Here is a 20,677-nt window from a genome sequence, read left to right as displayed (position 1 = left end):
TGCGTGCTATGAATATGGGACCAAATACTGCAGCAGCTTTGCTAGGTCTTTCTTTGCTGCACTTGACAATTTTACCAGACAGTAATCAAGACGGGACAAGACCAGAGCCTGAACAACTAGTAAAGTTGATCTTTGTGTCAAAAATGTCAAAAAAAATAAAATAATTAATAACGGACATACCTCTCCCCATCTTCACAACAACTTTGTCAATATGACTTGACCATGATTATGAACCATCCAATGTTATACCTAGGAGTTTAGCTTCCTCTACTTCCTTAATGGTCACACCTGTTATGCACAACTCCAGTTGAGGTGTGGGTCTTAGAGAATGTTTTGAACCAAATACAATGCTTTTAGTTTTAGATGTATTTTAAGACCAGTTTATTATCAATCCCCCATTCTGATACTGACTAACTCCTTATTTAGAATTTCAGTGAGCTCACTGGCTTTGGTTGCTGACATGTACAGTGTGGAATCATCTGCATACATAGTTAGTCGCTCTGGATAAGAGCGTCTGCTAAATGACGTAAATGTAAATGTAAGTCATTCTAGCTTCGTGTAAGATCAGTGGCAAATCATTTGTAAAAATAGAGAAGAGTAACGGCCCAAGATAACTGCCCTGAGGGATACCGCACTGTACATATCTGATGTTAGATAACCTTCCATCGAAGAACACTCTCTGTGTTCTACTGGATAAATAACTATCCAACCATCTGATGGCAGGTGATTTAAAACCATTGCAAGTGAATTTCTTCTATAACAATTTATGATCAATAACATCAAAGGCTGCAATGAAATCTAACAATACAGCTCCAACTATCATCTTATTATCCATTTATTTTAGCCGATCATCTGTCATCTGAGTCAGTGCAGTACAAGTTGTTTTCTGACAAATACAATAATCAAATACAATAATCTCCATCAGTTTACTAAGAACAGGCAGCAAATGGATTGGGCGGCTGTTAGAGCCAGCAAAAGGGTGCTTTACTATTTATAGGCAGTGGAATTACTTTAGCTTCCTGTGGACACACACTCCATTAGGCTTTGGTTAAAGACATGGCACATAGGGGTGGAAATACAGTCTGCTACCATTCTCAATAGCTTCCCATCAAGGTCGTCTATACCTGGTGGCTTATCACCTCTCCCACACTAACTTGACCAAATTCAAAACTGCAATCCTTCTCTTTTATTATTAGATCTTTCATACACAAATACGGTGGTTCACTGTTAAAATGTTGTAATTTCACTTCTGAGTTTTTCCACTTTACTAGTGAAATAGTCATTGAAATGATTAGCAATACTGAATGTTTTTTGTTATAAATGACACATCAACTTCAATGAACGATGGAGATTAATTGGGTTTTCTGACCATGATATCATTTAAGGTACTCCAAAGTATTTTCCCATTGTCTTTTATGTTATTTATCTTGGTTTGGTAATATAATTGTGCACTACTTTTAGCAACGCCCATAGCAACACCCATAGCAACACCCATAGCCCTGGTCAAAAGTACTGCAGTATATTGTACCATTTGGGACACAACCATAATATGATAACCCCAGAAGGGGAACCTCTGGAGAGGCAGAACCAATAGAACCCCAGAAGGGGAACCTCTGGAGAGGCAAAACCAATAGAACCCCAGAAGGGGAACCTCTGAAGAGGCAGAACCAATAGAACCCCAGAAGGGGAACCTCTGAAGAGGCAGAACCAATAGAACCCCAGAAGGGAAACCTCTGGAGAGGCAGAATCAATAGAACCCCAGAAGGGGAACCTCTGGAGAGGCAGAACCAATAGAACCCCAGAAGGGGAACCTCTGGAGAGGCAGAACCAATAGAACCCCAGAAGGGGAACCTCTGGAGAGGCAGAACCAATAGAACCCCAGAAGGGGAACCTCTGGAGAGGCAGAACCAATAGAACCCCAGAAGGGGAACCTCTGGAGAGGCAGAACCAATAGAACCCCAGAAGGGGAACCTCTGGAGAGGCAGAACCAAAGAACAACTGTTTCAATTTCATTTCCTTCTCCCCGCTCCAGCCCCTAACCAATCACAGATGAGCGTTTCACCAGACCCCAGTCTGAGACAGGACTGTCCACACACACACACACGCACACAGACACACACACGCACACAGACACACACACGCACACAGACACACACACACACACACACACACACGCAGACGCACGCACACAGACACACACACGCAGACACACGCAGACACACACACACACACACACACACACACACACACGCAGACACGCAGACACACGCACGCACACAGACACACACACACACGCAGACACACGCACGCACACAGACACACACACACACACACGCAGACACACGCAGACACACACACACACACACACACACACACACACGCACACACGCACACACACGCACACACGCACACACACGCACACACGCACACACACTGAGAGCGGACCGTGCAAGGGGCTGAAACAGCGTATAGAGCTGATATGTATGTGATATGCTCCAGGTTATTCTATGTGACAGAGAGTAGTAGGTCTATGCGTTGCAGTGTGTAGTATATAAACTGTGTTGTCATGACTTTACCTGAAGAATATAAGAATAGAATCTAAACGCAGGGATATTAAAATATTACCATACGAGGTCTGGAGTACTGCTGCTTTTCTGTTCTACCTGATAATTAGTTGCCCCCACCTGGGACTGTAAACTCTTTCTCTACAGGCCAGGACACAGCTTAGACCCCCCCCCCCACCCAGCAGCCTGGATGAGTTGTGTCGTGTCGTCGGGCAGATTTGGAGAGTCTATCTGCAACGCCAACCTTGGCAATCAGAGCCCAACCCAATCAGAGCCCAACCCGCTCCTATTTAGCTGCAGAATGTGTGTGTGCGTGCGTGTGTTCTAGGGTTGAAACCCGACCTCCTTCCTCCTCTGGCCTGGTCTGTGGTCACACACACACACAGGGATGCTTGCTACACTCAGCTCTCTCCCTCAGCACCAGAGGAAAAGGCAACGCTGGCTAAAATACTATTTTTTCCTTTTCATTCCTCTTTTCCTCCTCCCGCTCTCACTCTCTCCTCTATACATTAAAAACCCTGCCAGGCTCCCAAGGGTCACCACACACTCCCACCTCCTCCAATCTCTCACTCTTTCTCTGGAGCAGCCAACCGGCTCTCTCTCTCTCTCTCTCTCTCTCACTTTCCCTCATATCTCCCACTCCTTCTCTCTCTCCCACTCTCTCCCACTCTCCCTCCCACTCTCTCCCACTCTCCCTCCCACTCTCTCCCACTCTCCCTGCTCTCTCTCCCATCTCTCTCTCCCACTCTCCCTCCTCTCTCTTTCTCTCCCACTCTCCCTCCCACTCTCTCTCCCACTCTCCCTCCCACTCTCCCTCCTCTCTCCCCTCTCTCCCACTCTCCCTCCCACTCTCTCTCCCACTCTCTCTCCCACTCTCTCTCCCACTCTCTCTCCCACTCTCTCTCCCACTCTCCCTCCCACTCTCCCCTCCCACTCTCCCTCCCACTCTCCCCCACTCTCCCTCCTCTCTCTCCTCTCTCTTTCTCGCCCACTCTCCCTCCCACTCTCCCTCCCACTCTCTCTCCCACTCTCTCTCCCACTCTCTCTCCCACTCTCCCTCCCACTCTCTTTCTCTCCCACTCTCCCTCCCACTCTCCCTCTATCCCTCCTATCTCTCCCTCCTTCTCTCTCTAGCCGACAGAGTGGAGACTTCAATCAGGGCTCTGTCAGACCTACTCAGACAGGATGTAGAGAGCAGAGGGGTGTGTGCACGTGTGCGTCAGTGTCGATTAAAAGTGTCCTTTTTTTAAAGCTAACTGAACAAAGTAATAGTTATCAGCGAGAGACACATGCAGTCTATTCATGTTCAACTGAAACAGGGAAAAGGAACTACAGCAGATATACATACCGTAGGACACCTACAGATGACCCAGTTTCTCACAGCAGGAAAATAATCCTGCAGCAACAGGAAATGTCAATTATTATGTGGATTATAATTAATGGACATTCTTTGGAGGGGTTGATAATTGTTTTCGCTAGGGCAAATAAGGTCTTAATTTTTGGGGGGGGAAATTACAAACTTTAGAAGCCTTTTAAACCTTGAATAACCTACAAGTTTGCATTTCCTGCTGTGTAGGAAAATTCCTGCAACAACAGGATGATCAAGATAGGGCATTTGTAAACACTATTCCTAATTTATTTGTGGTGTAATGCTCATAAATTTAACACAACGTCACAAAGCAAGCAGCACTGTCTGAACTCTGTCTTTCTGTCTCCCAAGCTCTGTCACTCTGTCACTCTCTCTGCACCCCTCAGCCTTCCTGCATAAAATTGGGAACGTGTAAACTCTTGTCGCATTTAGTCGCCTTGTGTCTCCTCCTTCCTTTGACTGTTGCTGATAGTCTTTTCTCTCGACCTTTCTGCCCCGGGGTCCTTCTACTGCTCCATGGAGACCCCAGACAGTAGGCGACCTGCACCGACCAGGCGGGCAGACAGACAGAATACCTGACCACAACACCGATGACAGGGAGAGGATGGGGAGAGGGGTTAAGGATGGGTAGATGAGGGGGAGAGGAGGGGGAGAGGAGGGGTAGAGGAGGGGTAGAGGAGGGGTAGAGGAGGGGTACAGGAGGGGTACAGGAGGGGGAGAAGAGGGGTGAAGGGGTAGAGGAGGGGAGAAGAGGGGAGAGGCGGGGGAGAGGAGGGGTAGAAGAGGGGTAGAGGAGGGGGTGAAGGGGTAGAGGAGGGGGTGAAGGGGTAGAGGAGGGGTAAAGGGGGTAGAGGAGGGGTGAACGGGTAGAGGAGGGGGAGAGGAGGGGTGAACGGGTAGAGGGAGGGGTAGAGGATGGGGAGAGGAGGGGTGAACGGGTAGAGGGAGGGGTAGAGGACGGGTGCAGGGGTAGAGGAGGGGTGGAGGGCTGAAGGGAAGGGGAGGGGTGAAGGGATAGAGGGATTGAGTTCTCTAAAATGACTGTCCTCTAAATACCAGTAAAAATGGGGCAGGTAGCCTAGCGGTTAGAGCGTTGGACCAGTAACCGAAAGGTTGCTGGTTCGAGTCAACAAGGTGAAATATCTGTCGATGTGCCCTTGAGCAAGACACTTAACCCTAATTTCTCCTGTAAGTTGCTCTGGATAAGAGCGTCTGCTAAATGACTAAAAACTGTGGTGGTGTAAAAATACTTTAAAGTACTACTTAAGTAGTGTTTTGGAGTATCTGTAATTTACTTTACTATTTATATTTTTTACTACTTTTATTTTTACTCCTCTACATTCCTAAAGAAAATAATGTACTTTTTACTCCATACATTTTCCCTGACACCCAAAAGTACTTGTTACATTTTGAATGCTTAGCAAGACAGGAAAATGGTTCAATTCACGCACTCATCAAGAGAACATCCCTGGTCCTCCCTACTGCCTCTGATCTGGGGGACTCACATGCTTTGTTTTTAGATGATGTCTGAGTGTTAGAGTGTGCCCCTGGCTATTAGTAAAGAAATACAAAATACAAAATGTGTGCTGTCTGGTTTGCTTAATATAAGGAATTTGAAATTATTCATACTTTTACTTTTGATACTTAAGTATATTTTAGCAATTACATTTACGTTTGATACTTAAGAATATTTAAAACTAAATACTTACTACTCAAGTAGTATTTTACTGGGTGACTTTCACTTTTACTTGAGTAATTTTCTATTAAGGTATCTTTACTTTTACTCAAGTATGACAATTACGTACTTTTTCCACCACTGCAAAACTGTAAACAAATCCCCCCCTTCTCCTTCCTCTGTCCCTGTATATATATCAATATATCTGAGCCTCTCCTCATAGTCAACCTGATCAATGACACACATCTATAAACTGATGCTAATATAGCTGGGGAATATACACATTAATATTTGATAGTCGGGTGGCAGTGGATGGGTTGGTGCTTGTAGTGTGTGTGTGTCAGAGCACTGAGAGGTAATGTAAGCCCGTGGTAGGACCTGAACAGGTCTGAGAGAAGAACTGAACGACGACAGTAAAACATATTTCTGCTCTGGCCTACTTTACACAATTGTTATTCTCTGAGCTGGCAGGGCAGGGCAGGGTGGAGAGAGAGAGAGAGCGATTGACAGAGAGAGAGAGAGAGAGAGAGAGAGACAGAGAGAGAGAGACAGAGAGAGAGAGAGAGAGAGAGAGAGAGAGAGAGAGAGAGAGAGAGAGAGAGAGAGAGAGACAGAGAGAGAGAGACAGAGAGAGAGAGACAGAGAGAGAGAGAGAGAGATGGTGTTGTCAGAATGAGGGCAAGTTAAGGAGATGAAATTACACCTGTTCTGTTCGCTAACGTCTTTGAAATGTGAGTTGGCCCTCGCTCGCCGCCAAAATCATTTTCCCAACAATACCGCCTGATCTTTAAACAAGATGAACTAGGTCGCTAGCATAGAGTTAGAAAGATGCCTCTTGGATAGGATAGTTTGTTCACTGCCCATGCTGTCACAGAAACCATTATGGACCCTTTTTCTAACTCTATGGTCGCTATACTGGCCTCGCCGGGACTATACTGGCCTAGTCGGGACTGGAGCTATACTGGCCTAGCCGAGACAATACTGGCCTAGTCGGGACTGGGGCTATACTGGCCTAGCCGGGACAATACTGGCCTAGTCGGGACTGGGGCTATACTGGCCTAGCCGGGACTGGGGCAATACTGGCCTAGTCTGGGCTATACTGGCCTAGCCGGGACTATACTGGCCTAGCCGGGACTGGGGCTATACTGGCCTAGCCGGGACTATACTGGCCTAGTCGGGACAATACTGGCCTAGTCGGGACTGGGACTATACTGGCCTAGCCGAGACAATACTGGCCTAGCCGGGACTGGGGCTATACTGGCCTAGCCGAGACAATACTGGCCTAGTCGGGACTGGAGCTATACTGGCCTAGCCGGGACAATACTGGCCTAGTCGGGACTGGGACTATACTGGCCTAGCCGGGACAATACTGGCCTAGCCGGGACTGGGGCAATAATGACCTAGCCGGGACTATACTGGCCTAGCCGGGACTGGGGCTATACTAGCCTAGCCGGGACTATACTGGCCTAGTCGGGACTGGGACTATACTGGCCTAGCCGGGACAATACTGGCCTAGTCGGGACTGGGGCTATACTGGCCTAGCCGGGACAATACTGGCCTAGCCGGGACTGGGGCAATACTGACCTAGCCGGGACTATACTGGCCTAGCCGGGACTGGGACTATACTGGCCTAGCCGGGACTGGGACTATACTGGCCTAGCCGGGACTGGGGCTATACTGGCCTAGTCGGGACTGGAGCTATACTGGCCAAGCCGGGACTGGGCCTACAATCTGGGAGATAGCTGCTGCATCACCCCGTTGGTTGTGTGTGGGAAAGAACGTCATGCTGCAGTTTGTATTTTCAATACAGTACAATACCAATCTACCAAACAATACCAATCTACCAAAACAATGCATTTGAAAGGAATCCATTGTGGTATTTTTCTCATCATCACGCTACACAGCAATATGGCTGTGCTATTCTCTCTCTGAACCACATCTACTGTCTGCTACACACACTGTGCTCACCGTCTGTTCGCTGAGGTCCGGTGAAGCCTCCATGACTCCTTCAGCTATCACCCACTAAAACACCTGAGAGAGAGAGAGAGAGAGAGAGAGAGAGAGAGAGAGAGAGAGAGAGAGAGAGAGAGAGAGAGAGAGAGAGAGAGAGAGAGAGAGAGAGAGAGAGAGAGAGAGAGAGAGAGAGAGAGAGAGAGAGAGAGAGAGAGAGAGAGAGAGAGAGAGAGAGAGAGAGAGAGAGAGAGAGAGAGAGAGAGAGAGAGAGAGAGAGAGAGAGAGAGAGAGAGAGAGAGAGAGAGAGAGAGAGAGAGAGAGGAACCGTATATAATCTTTCAGACATTGTAATGTATATGCATCTTTTAGTTCCTTTTCGTGTGTGTGTGGGCAACAGCGGAAGGGGAAGGAAGCTGTGTTGAATTCCTCATATCATATTATAGTATCCAGTATATTATTCTAGAGTATATATACACACTACATAACCAAAAGTATGTGGACACCTGCTCATCGAACATCTCATTCCAAAATCATGGGCATTAATATGGAGTTGGTCCCCCCTTTGCTGCTATAACAGCCTCCACTCTTCTGGGAAGGCTTTCCACTAGATGTTGGAACATTGCTGCGGGGACTTGCTTCCATTCAGCCACAAGCGCATTAGTGAGGTCGGGCACTGATGTTGGGCGATTAGGCCTGGCTCACAGTCGGCGTTCCAATTCATCCGAAAGGTGTTCAATGGGGTTGAGGTCAGGGCTCTGTGCAGGCCAGTCAAGTTCTTCCACACCGATCTCGACAAACCATTTCTGTATGGACTCGCTTTGTGCACGGGGGCATTGTCATGCTGAAACAGGAAAGGGCTTTCTTCAAACTGTTGCCACAATGTTGGAAGCACAGAATCGTCTAGAATGCCATTGTATACTGTAGCGTTAAGATTTCCCTTCACTGGAACTAAGGGGCCTAGGCCCGAACCATGAAAAACAGTCCCAGACCATTATTCCTCCTCCATCAAACTTTACAGTTGGCACTATGCATTGGGGCAGGTAGTGTTCTCCTGGCATCCGCCAAACCCAGATTCATCCATCGGACTGCCAGATGGTGAAGCGTGATTCATCACTCCAGAGAATGCGTTTCCACTGCTCCAGAGTCCAATGGCGGCGGGCTTTACACCACTCCAGCCGACGCTTGGCATTGCGCATGGTGATCTTAGACTTGTGTGTGGCTGCTCGGCCATGGAAATCCATTTCATGAAGCTCCCGATGAACAGTTATTGTGCTGATGTTGCTTCCAGAGGCAGTTTGGAACTCGGTAGTGAGTGTTACAACCGAGGAAAGACTATTTTTACATGCTATGTGCTTCAGCACTTGGTGGTCCCGTTCTGTGAGCTTGTGTGGCCTACCACTTCGCGGGTTGAGCCGTTGTTGCTCCTAGCCGTTTCCACTTCACAATAACAGCACTTACAGTTGACCAGGGCAGAAATTTGACAAACTGACTTGTTGGAAAGGTGGCATCCTATGACGGAGCCATGTTGAAAGTCAGTGAGCTCTTCAGTACGGGCCATTCTACTGCCGATGTTTGTCTATGGAGATTGCATGGCGGTGTGCTCGATTTTATACACCTGTCAGGAACGGGGGTGGATGAAACAAGTAGTGTCCACATACTTTTGTGTGTGTGTGCCAAGAGTGTGCAAAGCTGTCATCAAGGCAAAGGGTGGCTACTTTGAAGAATCTCAAATATAAAATATATTTTGACTTGTTTAACAATTGTTTGATTGCTACATGATTCGATGTGTGTTATTTCATAGTTTTGATGTCTTCACTATTAATCTAAAATGTAGAAAACAGCAAAAATAAAGACAAACCCTTCAATGAGTAGGTGTGTCCAAACTTTGGACTGGTACTGTATATACGTACACACACGTATGTGGACACCCCTTCAAATTAGTGGATTCGGCTATTTCAGGCACGCCCGTTGCTGACAGGTGTATAAAATCGAACACACAGGCATTGACACATTTTGGCAGTAGAATGGCCTTTCTAAAGAGCTCAGTGACTAGTATCTAGCAGAAAATAAAGCTCAAAGTAAAGCAGATAGATAATTTACAGGATTACATCTTGCAATGAACAGCGGGAAGGGAACCCGGGTCTCCGGCGTGGAAGGCAAAAACTCTACGCATCGCCCCAATAGCATCGCCCCAATAGTATTAACCCACTTGGCGGGAATGGTAACCTTTCTCATATAGCGAAGACTTATACAATATCAACAACGAAAAGGAGACGTGTGTGTGGCCTGGCTGGTCTAGCTGTAATTTTGTAGCCTCCCGCACACAAGTCTACGGTGTCGGCCTAGGTTTGAATCCCGCCTAGTGCCCTTTGACACAACCTCAATCTTTCTCCACTGTCATCCTCTATCTGTTCAATAAAATCTGAAAAACTAAAAATGTGGGCGAAGTGCAAATAACAGCGCAGACTGGCTACACCATTAATCCCCAACTGTCTCACTCGGCGTTAGAGCTGGGTTCTGGTTCTCTGACGAACGCCAACTCTTCTAGTGTGTGTTCTTTTTATTTTAGACTGGCATCCTTTTAATTTTTCATAGCGTTGAGCTCCCGTTGGCCTGAAACCCAAGACAATAATGCTTCTCTCAGGCCAATTGAGCTCTCTCTCTCTCGCTCTCGACACCGTGCAAGGAATCAATGTGCAGGCCTGCCAGTGCCATTTCCGTCAAAATCCCTGAAGGGAGAGTTACATTTCTTGGTGTAGGTATTGACACTATAGGGTAACACATGAACAGGGGAGAGGGGAAAGGTTGGTGGGAGTGGGGGAATGAAGTCGTCGGCTACATATCTACACTTGTGGTAATTTCACTCCATAAAACCCGAACCGTGGAGATTGTTGGACAAACCACATGACGCTATCAACATGGCTGTCAGTCATGCCACGTGTGGCCCTACAGGCTACATACATGTCACGATCCCACTGTCTCGACTCGAGCAGGATGGTCGTGTTCACATCCATTGTACATTATAAACAACATAATCTGTTTTTATTATAGCCAAGGTCCGCTATTCTCAAGGTCCAAAACGTGATGGGAATTCCTGTTTGGGGTTGATTTTATAAAACTTCGAGGCAAATGTGAGGAGCGCAATTAACGCCATGGCCATTTCCCCCCCAAAAAAACGTAGCGTAGTGCCAGCGTGTCACCACCGCTTTACTGCCATTGTCAGAAAGACATTTCAGGCGTTTACTACCGCGGCATTGGCAGACTATGCCAGCAAAGGCATGGCAGACAAGTGACTCATTTACGACTCTGTGGTGCGTAATTGTTAAAGTAGGTCTAAACATAATGATATCAGTTGGAGTTGGTAAAATCACAATTATATTTGGTTCCATAGGCTACTATTTGTACATAATAACGGGCTGGATTATTATTTATTTTTTTGGTGCATTAGTTTTTTAAAAGATGATCCACATTTTTTGTAAGAGCATCCACTGGATATCATGGGTAATCTTTTGGACACTTGTTCCTCACGTGAAGATGTGCCTGATGCATAACTGTCTAGAATAATTATTTGTTATAAAATAAGCTTCTTGTAAAATAAACAGTTTATTGTAGCATTCACCTTTTAATTTCCATCTGAACATACAGTATTGCAGGTGTGAGAAATAGAACGGAACCACTAATACAATGTGTCAGCCTCAACTGTTGAAATTAAACAATTAAACTCAATCATTAAAATAATAAAAACACAAATGCTTTATATTTACGTCAATAAGTAGACCATCATAATTGTAATAGATTAATACATTAGAAGTCCCGTAAAAATGTGTTAAATATTTGGCACGAACAGGCTAAGGCCTGTGACTTTGGGGACCTGTGCATAGTTTCCAAACCTTGAAAAGCTTGTAATTCTTTGTGAAAATCACCACCTTAACAGTAGCGTAACACTCATGTTGAATAGCCTATAATGTGAAATAAATGTCTATTAAAATGATGTGACGAATTTGTCACCAATATTCCCTCAAGACAATGGTGAGTAAAACCACAAGTCCGGGCGAACACTTACATTACAACACCCCTAAATCTCACCAAAACAATAGAGGTAGGCCTTCTGCGCTTAGCTGTGCATAAGTGCGTGTTGGCTATGGGTCCTCAATGTGTAATCGAACCTGTATGAATTTCGTTAGGTATCAGATTCAGATCATGTTGTTGCTAGTTGTTAGGGACAGGCCGTTAGCCAGCCAGGGCCATTCTGGGCCGGAGCAAGTGGTGATCGTGCGTGCTGCAGCAGGGGATACAAATCCCATTTCCTACATATCAAATATAAACACAAAATACACGTGAAGATCACAGGTGAGGCAGAGAGAGGCCGCCGGTCTGCACAAGAGGGGATAGAAGCGGCCCGGTCGGCACTAGGATGGACAGCGCGAGAGACAGAGGCTGTTGCGGCATGCGCTCTGGGCCACCGGCGACTCCGCGAGGGCATGAGCACAGCATTGCATGGATCTCGCGGATGCTGAAGTTTCCAAACGGTGAAAGTGGAAAGGGAATATTTAAATTATAGAGTTAGGTTATTAGTCTGTATGATGTAAGAAATACATGGCTTAAAATAACAAATATATACTGTAAAATATATATTTTTTGGGGGGGGAAACAATTTCACAACTTCAGAGGTATATTCAAAATCTAGCACAGATATTAATGGCACCTCATTAAACACGAGGCCTACAACTAGTACTAAGGTCTAACATAATATTATAATAATATCATATATGCTATAATATTTCATTATTGTTGAAAAGTAGGCCTAATAGTCTATCCATTGATAGACAGCAGATAGGCCTAAATATAGCCTACAGGTCCTACTGATCTAATAAAAGGCCATTTCATAATTGGAGATGAAAACCTGTTATTACGACTAAATAGCCAAACAAATAGCAAAAGTATTAGGCTACAAGGTCTCATAAAAACAGGATTTATTAGATTTTAGTTTAGTTTTTACGGCTGCATGTCAAAATTATAAAATGACACCTGCATAACATTTTTATAGGCCTATTTATTCTATATACCTATTTGGCCAACACTTATTTAGACGATTCATTTTCACACAAACAATTGTGAAATAATAGAAACATACCTTGGGTTGGGAAGATATCTTCGTTTGCACTGAAAAAAAAAAAACACTTTCCTTTTCAATTCCGTTTTCACTCCTTGGACAAGCTCATGATGATAGATTGAAGAGGAGTTGGAACAGCGGGACACACAGCTCGCTCTGCTGCTGTCACCGGGACTGGGCTCGCTCTCAGAAGAAGTTCAACCAAATTACAGTTGGTCTCACTGACTGGCATTAGCCTAGCGAAGACACCAAAACAACAGCGAAAAAACACTTTTAACGGTAACTAAACTATATGACTGATTCAAGCCGCACGTCGGAGCGCTATATGGACCAACGGACCGTTCACTCCACGAAAGTTCGTTAGTTATTTTACCGTTGGTAAAGTTTGTTGGAGTACTTCGATCGGCATAAGACCCCTTCTTGAAGAGCGAATGAAGCTGAGCTGTGTTGATCACGGCGCACTGCGCATGCGTCCAGCTGCCATGCGTAAACCATTTGGCAAATGTCCAAAGCAGTAATGGGGTACAGGGGTGGGAGGGGGGGGATACCGACATGACATTCTTATTAATAGTGTGGCCCAAATGATGTGTCAAGTTTTATTTATCCCTCTCCAAACTAGAACAGCATGCTCTCTCCAGCTAACCTACATAATGCCACAACATTCAACCAAACCAAACTACAAAAAAAATGATAATTTCTCAATCCAGATAATAACATGGATGGGTACTAACGCGCTGACCAATTTCCATACATTAGAAAACGTTTTTTTATTTTATTATTGTACAATGTTGCTCTACATCTCTGTGTGAGCCCTATAACTGCATAAAGTGGATTTCCCTAACAAGTCATCCCAAGTTCCCTAACATATTTTTTTTTTTTTTTTTTTTTTTTTACATCACAATTTTTTATTTAATTACATCACAATTAACTCATTATACATTTATAAGCAGGCCTCCACATTAAGCGTCTTGAGTGTATTATGTGATGGGGGCTCTCCACACAACAAGGCCATCAAAATACAAGGCCATCCCCTAATGTTCTGAACACATCCAGTCCTATTCAGCTCCCTCTGTCCCTTAACATCTACACAAACAGCATAAAAAAACTCACTATACCTTTTATGGATACAAATGTGAACAAAGACTAGGTTTATGGATTAAAAAAAACTCACTGATAGAAGAAATGTGTGTGCTTGCTTCAGCCGTCTAGATTTTAGTTATGCCATTTCCTGTTTGAATTCTTTATTATTATTATTATTATTATTATATATAGAGAGAGTTGAAGTCAGAAGTTTACATACACTTAGGTTGGAGTCATTAAAACTCGTTTTTCAACCACTCCACAAATTTGTTGTTAACAAACTATAGTTTTGGCAAGTCGGTTAGGACATCTACATGACACAAGTCATTTTTCCAACAATTGTTTACAGACAGATAATTTCACTTATAATTCACTGTATCACAATTCCAGTGGGTCAGAAGTTTAAATACACTAAGTTGACTGTGCCTTTAAACACCTTGGAAAATTCCAGAAATGATGTCATGGCTTTAGAAGCTTCTGATAGGCTAATTGACATAATTTGTGTCAATTGGAGGTGTACCTGTGGATGTATTTCAAGGCCTACATTCAAACTCAGTGCCTCTTTGCTTGACATCATGGGAAAATCTAAAGAAATCAGCCAAGAGCGTGTGCGAGCAAGGAGGCCTACAAAACGGACTCAGTTACACCAGCTCTGTCAGGAGGAATGGGCCAAAATTCACCCAACGTATTGTGGGAAGCTTGTGGAAGGCTACCCAAAACGTTTGACCCAAGTTAAACAATTTAAAGGCAATGCTACCAAATACTAATTGAGTGTATGTAAACTTCTGACCCACTGGGAATGTGATGAAAGAAATAAAAGCTGAAATAAATCATTCTCTCTACTATTATTCTGATATTTCACATTCTTTAAAATAAAGTGGTGATCCTAACTGACGTAAAACAGGGCATTTTTACTAGGATTAAATGTCAGGAATTGTGAAAAACTGAGTTTAAATGTATTTGGCTAAGGTGTATGTAAACCTCAGACTTAAACTGTATTACACTTGCAAATTCCTTTCGAACTTAGCCTATGTATTGCATCTGAAATTCTTGCCTTGAGAGCAGTGATAATAATAACATAGACAATAGTAGAACTAAGAATAAAAACCACACAATAAAGATGTGAGTAAGAAACACAAGAATGCAACTATATACAGGTCAGTGTCAGTATCTTATTCAATGTGCAGGGGTACTGGAGTGGTTGTATATACAGATCAGTGTCAGTACCTTATTCAATGTGCAGGGGTACTGGAGTGGTTGTATATACAGATCAGTGTCAGTACCTTATTCAATGTGCAGGGGTACTAGAGTGGTTGTATATACAGGTCAGTGTCAGTACCTTATTCAATGTGCAGGGGCACTGGAGTGGTTGTATATACAGGTCAGTGTCAGTACCTTATTCAATGTGCAGGGGTACTGGAGTGGTTGAATGGTCAGTGTCAGTAGCTTATTCAATGTGCAGGGGTACTGGAGTGGTTGTATGGTCAGTGTCTGTAGCTTATTCAATGTGTTGGGGTACTGGAGTGGTTGTATGGTCAGTGTCAGTACCTTATTCAATGTGTTGGGGTACTGGAGTGGTTGTATGGTCAGTGTCAGTACCTTATTCAATGTGTTGGGGTACTGGAGTGGTTGTATGGTCAGTGTCTGTAGCTTATTCAATGTGTTGGGGTACTGGAGTGGTTGTATGGTCAGTGTCAGTACCTTATTCAATGTGTTGGGGTACTGGAGTGGTTGTATGGTCAATGTCAGTACCTTATTCAATGTGCTGGGGTACTGGAGTGGTTGTATATACAGGTCAGTGTCAGTACCTTATTCAATGTGCTGGGGTACTGGAGTGGTTGTATGGTCAATGTCAGTACCTTATTCAATGTGCAGGGGTACTGGAGTGGTTGTATATACAGGTCAGTGTCAGTACCTTATTCAATGTGCTGGGGTACTGGAGTGGTTGTATGGTCAATGTCAGTACCTTATTCAATGTGCAGGGGTACTGGAGTGGTTGTATATACAGGTCAGTGTCAGTACCTTATTCAATGTGCAGGGGTACTGGAGTGGTTGTATATACAGATCAGTGTCAGTACCTTATTCAATGTGCAGGGGTACTAGAGTGGTTGTATATACAGGTCAGTGTCAGTACCTTATTCAATGTGCAGGGGTACTGGAGTGGTTGTATATACAGATCAGTGTCAGTACCTTATTCAATGTGCAGGGGTACTAGAGTGGTTGTATATACAGGTCAGTGTCAGTACCTTATTCAATGTGCAGGGGCACTGGAGTGGTTGTATATACAGGTCAGTGTCAGTACCTTATTCAATGTGCAGGGGTACTGGAGTGGTTGTATATACAGGTCAGTGTCAGTACCTTATTCAATGTGCAGGGGTACTGGAGTGGTTGTATATACAGATCAGTGTCAGTACCTTATTCAATGTGCAGGGGTACTAGAGTGGTTGTATATACAGGTCAGTGTCAGTACCTTATTCAATGTGCAGGGGCACTGGAGTGGTTGTATATACAGGTCAGTGTCAGTACCTTATTCAATGTGCAGGGGTACTGGAGTGGTTGAATGGTCAGTGTCAGTAGCTTATTCAATGTGCAGGGGTACTGGAGTGGTTGTATGGTCAGTGTCTGTAGCTTATTCAATGTGTTGGGGTACTGGAGTGGTTGTATGGTCAGTGTCAGTACCTTATTCAATGTGTTGGGGTACTGGAGTGGTTGTATGGTCAGTGTCTGTAGCTTATTCAATGTGTTGGGGTACTGGAGTGGTTGTATGGTCAGTGTCAGTACCTTATGCAATGTGTTGGGGTACTGGAGTGGTTGTATATACAGGTCAGTGTCAGTACCTTATTCAATGTGCAGGGGTACTGGAATGGTTGTGTATACAGGTCAGTGTCAGTACCTTATTCAATGTGCAGGGGTACTGGAGTGGTTGAATGGTCAGTGTCAGTACCTTATTCAATGTGCAGAGGTACTGGAGTGGTTGTATGGTCAGTGTCAGTACCTTATTCAATGTGCAGGGGTACTGGAGTGGTTGTATGGTCAGTGTCAGTACCTTAATCAATGTGCAGGGGTATTGGAGTGGTTGTATGGTCAGTGTCAGTACCTTAATCAATGTGCAGGGGTACTGGAGTGGTTGTATATACAGGTCAGTGTCAGTAGCTTATTCAATGTGCAGGGGTACTGGAGTGGTTGTATATACAGGTCAGTGTCAGTACCTTATTCAATGTGCAGGGGTACTGGAGTGGTTGTATATACAGGTCAGTACCAGTGCCTTATTCAATGTGCAGGGGTACTGGAGTAGTTGTATGGTCAGTGTCAGTACCTTATTCAATGTGCAGGGGTACTGGAGTGGTTGAATGGTCAGTGTCAGTACCTTATTCAATGTGCAGGGGTACTGGAGTAGTTGTATATACAGGTCAATGTCAGTACCTTATTCAATGTGCTGGGGTACTTGAGTGGTTGTATATACAGGTCAGTACCTTAATCAATTTGCAGGGGTACTGGAGTGGTTGAATGGTCAGTGTCAGTACCTTATTCAATGTGCAGGGGTACTGGAGTGGTTGTATATACAGGTCAGTGTCAGTACCTTATTCAATGTGCTGGGGTACTGGAGTGGTTGAATGGTCAGTGTCAGTACCTTATTCAATGTGCAGGGGTACTGGAGTGGTTGAATGGTCAGTGTCAGTACCTTATTCAATGTGCTGGGGTACTGGAGTGGTTAAATATACAGGTCAGTACCTTATTCAATGTGCAGGGGTACTGGAGTGGTTGAATGGTCAGTGTCAGTACCTTATTCAATGTGCAGGGGTACTGGAGTGGTTGAATGGTCAGTGTCAGTACGTTATTCAATGTGCAGGGGTACTGGAGTGGTTGAATGGTCAGTGTCAGTACCTTATTCAATGTGCTGGGGTACTGGAGTGGTTGTATATACAGGTCAGTACCTTATTCAATGTGCAGGGGTACTGGAGTGGTTGAATGGTCAGTGTCAGTACCTTATTCAATGTGCAGGGGTACTGGAGTGGTTGAATGGTCAGTGTCAGTACCTTATTCAATGTGCAGGGGTACTAGAGTGGTTGAATGGTCAGTGTCAGTACCTTATTCAATGTGCAGGGGTACTGGAGTGGTTGTATATACAGGTCAGTGTCAGTACCTTATTCAATGTGCAGAGGTACTGGAGTGGTTGAATGGTCAGTGTCAGTACCTTATTCAATGTGCAGGGGTACTGGAGTGGTTGTATATACAGGTCAGTGTCAGTACCTTATTCAATGTGCAGGGGTACTGGAGTGGTTGTATATACAGGTCAGTGTCAGTACCTTATTCAATGTGCAGGGGTACTGGAGTGGTTGTATATACAGGTCAGTGTCAGTACCTTATTCAATGTGCTGGGGTACTGGATTAGTTGTATATACAGGTCAGTGTAAGTACCTTATTCAATGTGCAGGGGTACTGGAGTAGTTGTATGGTCAGTGTCAGTACCTTATTCAATGTGCTGGGGTACTGGAGTGGTTGTATATACAGGTCAGTGTCAGTACCTTATTCAATGTGCTGGGGTACTGGAGTGGTTGTATATACAGGTCAGTGTCAGTACCTTATTCAATGTGCAGGGGTACTGGAGAGGTTGTATGGTCAGTGTCAGTACCTTATTTAATGTGTTGGGGTACTGGAGTGGTTGTATGGTCAGTGTCAGTACCTTATTCAATGTGCAGGGGTACTGGAGTGGTTGAATGGTCAGTGGCAGTACCTTATTCAATGTGCAGGGGTACTGGAGTGGTTGTATATACAGGTCAGTGTCAGTACCTTATTCAATGGGCAGGTGTACTGGAGTGGATATATAGTACATTCGGAAAGTATTCAGACTCCTTCCCTTTTCCACATTTTGTTACGTTACAGCCTTACTCTAAAATTGATTTTTTAAAAATCTCTCATCAATCTACACACAATACCCCACAATGACAAAGCAAAAACAGGTTTGTAGACATTTTTGCACATTTATTAAAAATAAAAAACAGAAATACCTTATTTACATAAGTATTCAGACCCTTTGCTATGAGGCTCGAAATTGATCTCAGGTGCATCCTGTTTACATTGATCATCCTGGATATGTTTCTACAACTTGATTGGAGTCCACCTGTGGTAAATCCAATTGATTGGACATGATTTGGAAGACACACACCTGTCTATATAAGATCCCACAGTTGACAGTGCTTGTCATAGCAAAAACCAAGCCATGAGGTCGAAGGAATTGTCCATAGAGCTCAGAGACAGGATTGTGTCAAGGCACAGATCTGGGGAAGGGTCCCACAACATTTCTGCAGCATTGAAGGTCCCCAAGAACACAGTGGCCTCCATCATTCTTAAATGGAAGAAGTTTGGAACCACCAAGACTCTTCTTAGAGCTGGACGCCCGGCTAAACTGAGTAATCGGCGGAGAAGGGCCTTGGTCAGGGAGGTGACCAAGAACCCGATGGTCACTCTGACAGAGCTCCAGAGTTCCTCTGTGGAGATGGGAGAACCTTCCAGAAGGACAACCATCTCTGCAGCACTCTAGGCATCTAAAGACTCTCAGACCATGAGAAACAAGATTCTCTGGTCTGATGAAATGAAGATTGAACTCTTTGGCCTGAATGCCAAGCGTCCCGTCTGGAGGAAACCTGGCACCATCCCTACGGTGAAGCATGCTGGTGGCAGCATCATGCTGTGGGGATGTTTTTCAGCGGCAGGGACTGGAAGACTAGTCAGGATCGAGGGAAAGAAGAACGGTGCAAAGTACAGAGAGGTCCTTGATGAAAACCTGCTCCAGAGCCTCAGACTGGGGCAAAGGTTCACCTTCCAACAGGACAACGACCCTAAGCACACAGCCAAGACAACGCAGGAGTGGCTTCGGGACAAGTCTCTGAATGTCCTTGAGTGGCCCAGCCAGAGCCCGGACTTGAACCCGATCGAACATTTCTGGAGACACCTTGAAAATAGCTGTGCAGCGACGCTCCCCATCCAACCTGACAGTCTAAAATGAATGTAGCACCTAAGCATTCTAGCTTTAAACGTTCCATAGCTGTTTAAGGTGCCACCAACCTCCTGTGGTATATAATTAATGTATAAGTCCAAAATGGATGTAGCAACTAAGGATTGTAGCTTTAAACGTTCCATGGTTGTTTTTCAGATACTTCCACCTCTCTCTGTTAATCTGACATGATGTTATGGCCACGACTCCCTCCGAAGCTGCCTCCTCTCCTTGTTCGAGGCAGGCTTCGGCGTTCGTCGTCACCGGCCTTCTAGCCGCTGCCGTTCCTCATCTCATCATTCCATTTGTTTTGTCTTGTTTTTCACACACACCTGGTACATATCCCCCTCATCAGTCTCTGTATAAGTATCCCCTCTGCTCCCCCATGTCTTTGTGTGTTATTGTTTCCATGTGGAGGTGTCGCTAGCTCGTGTTGAGCATTATGTTACTTTTATCGGCGGGATATTCACCCGTGTGTTTTTGTTTTCCCAGTGCGCATTTAAGTCGCACTGTATTTGATTTACGCATTGCTGCGGACTGCTGTATTGGCCAAATAAACCCCATTCTATGATTCTCACCTCCTACTTACCTTGTTATAGTTATTCAGGTTCTCTTGTATTGTTTCAATGTTTATTGTTGTTTTAAGTGTCGTACTTAATGATGAATGCAGGCGTTGGGTTGGTTAGACGAGGTTGTTGCAGTCTTATGATCATGATGTAGTAATTTAATATGAGACTAAAGATGACATCATTTTTTTTTAGTCTGCTTGATGGTTTATGAATTATTACACAACACTTCCTAGATTATCACACACACACACACACACACACACACACACACACACACACACACACACACACACACACACACACACACACACACACACACAGTGTTTCTCTGGTTTATGTGACTAGTTGAAGGGTTTCTG

The 20,677-nt window shown here is 44.7% G+C and overlaps 1 protein-coding gene across 6 annotated transcripts in view; it reads right to left on the bottom strand.

The window, feature by feature from the left end:
* Positions 1-13,118, bottom strand: part of eya4 (EYA transcriptional coactivator and phosphatase 4) — a 162,840-nt gene extending 149,722 nt beyond the window's left edge. For 5 of the 6 annotated variants that reach the window (XM_045212923.1, XM_045212922.1, XM_045212925.1 and 2 more), the window contains exons 1-3: positions 12,696-13,118; positions 7,577-7,639; positions 3,913-3,960 (exon numbers count right to left, since the gene is read on the bottom strand). In XM_045212923.1, the coding sequence (XP_045068858.1) occupies positions 3,913-3,960; positions 7,577-7,609 (81 nt within the window). In that variant the 5' untranslated portion in view covers positions 7,610-7,639; positions 12,696-13,118. The remainder of the gene's footprint in view (positions 1-3,912; positions 3,961-7,576; positions 7,640-12,695) is intronic. The other variant, XM_045212926.1, reaches the window with a different exon arrangement.
* Positions 13,119-20,677: the final 7,559 nt, after the last annotated feature.

Source organism: Coregonus clupeaformis, unplaced genomic scaffold, assembly GCF_020615455.1.
Source record: "Coregonus clupeaformis isolate EN_2021a unplaced genomic scaffold, ASM2061545v1 scaf0065, whole genome shotgun sequence".
NCBI lineage: Eukaryota > Metazoa > Chordata > Actinopteri > Salmoniformes > Salmonidae > Coregonus > Coregonus clupeaformis.
This window is presented reverse-complemented; position numbering and strand designations above follow the sequence as displayed.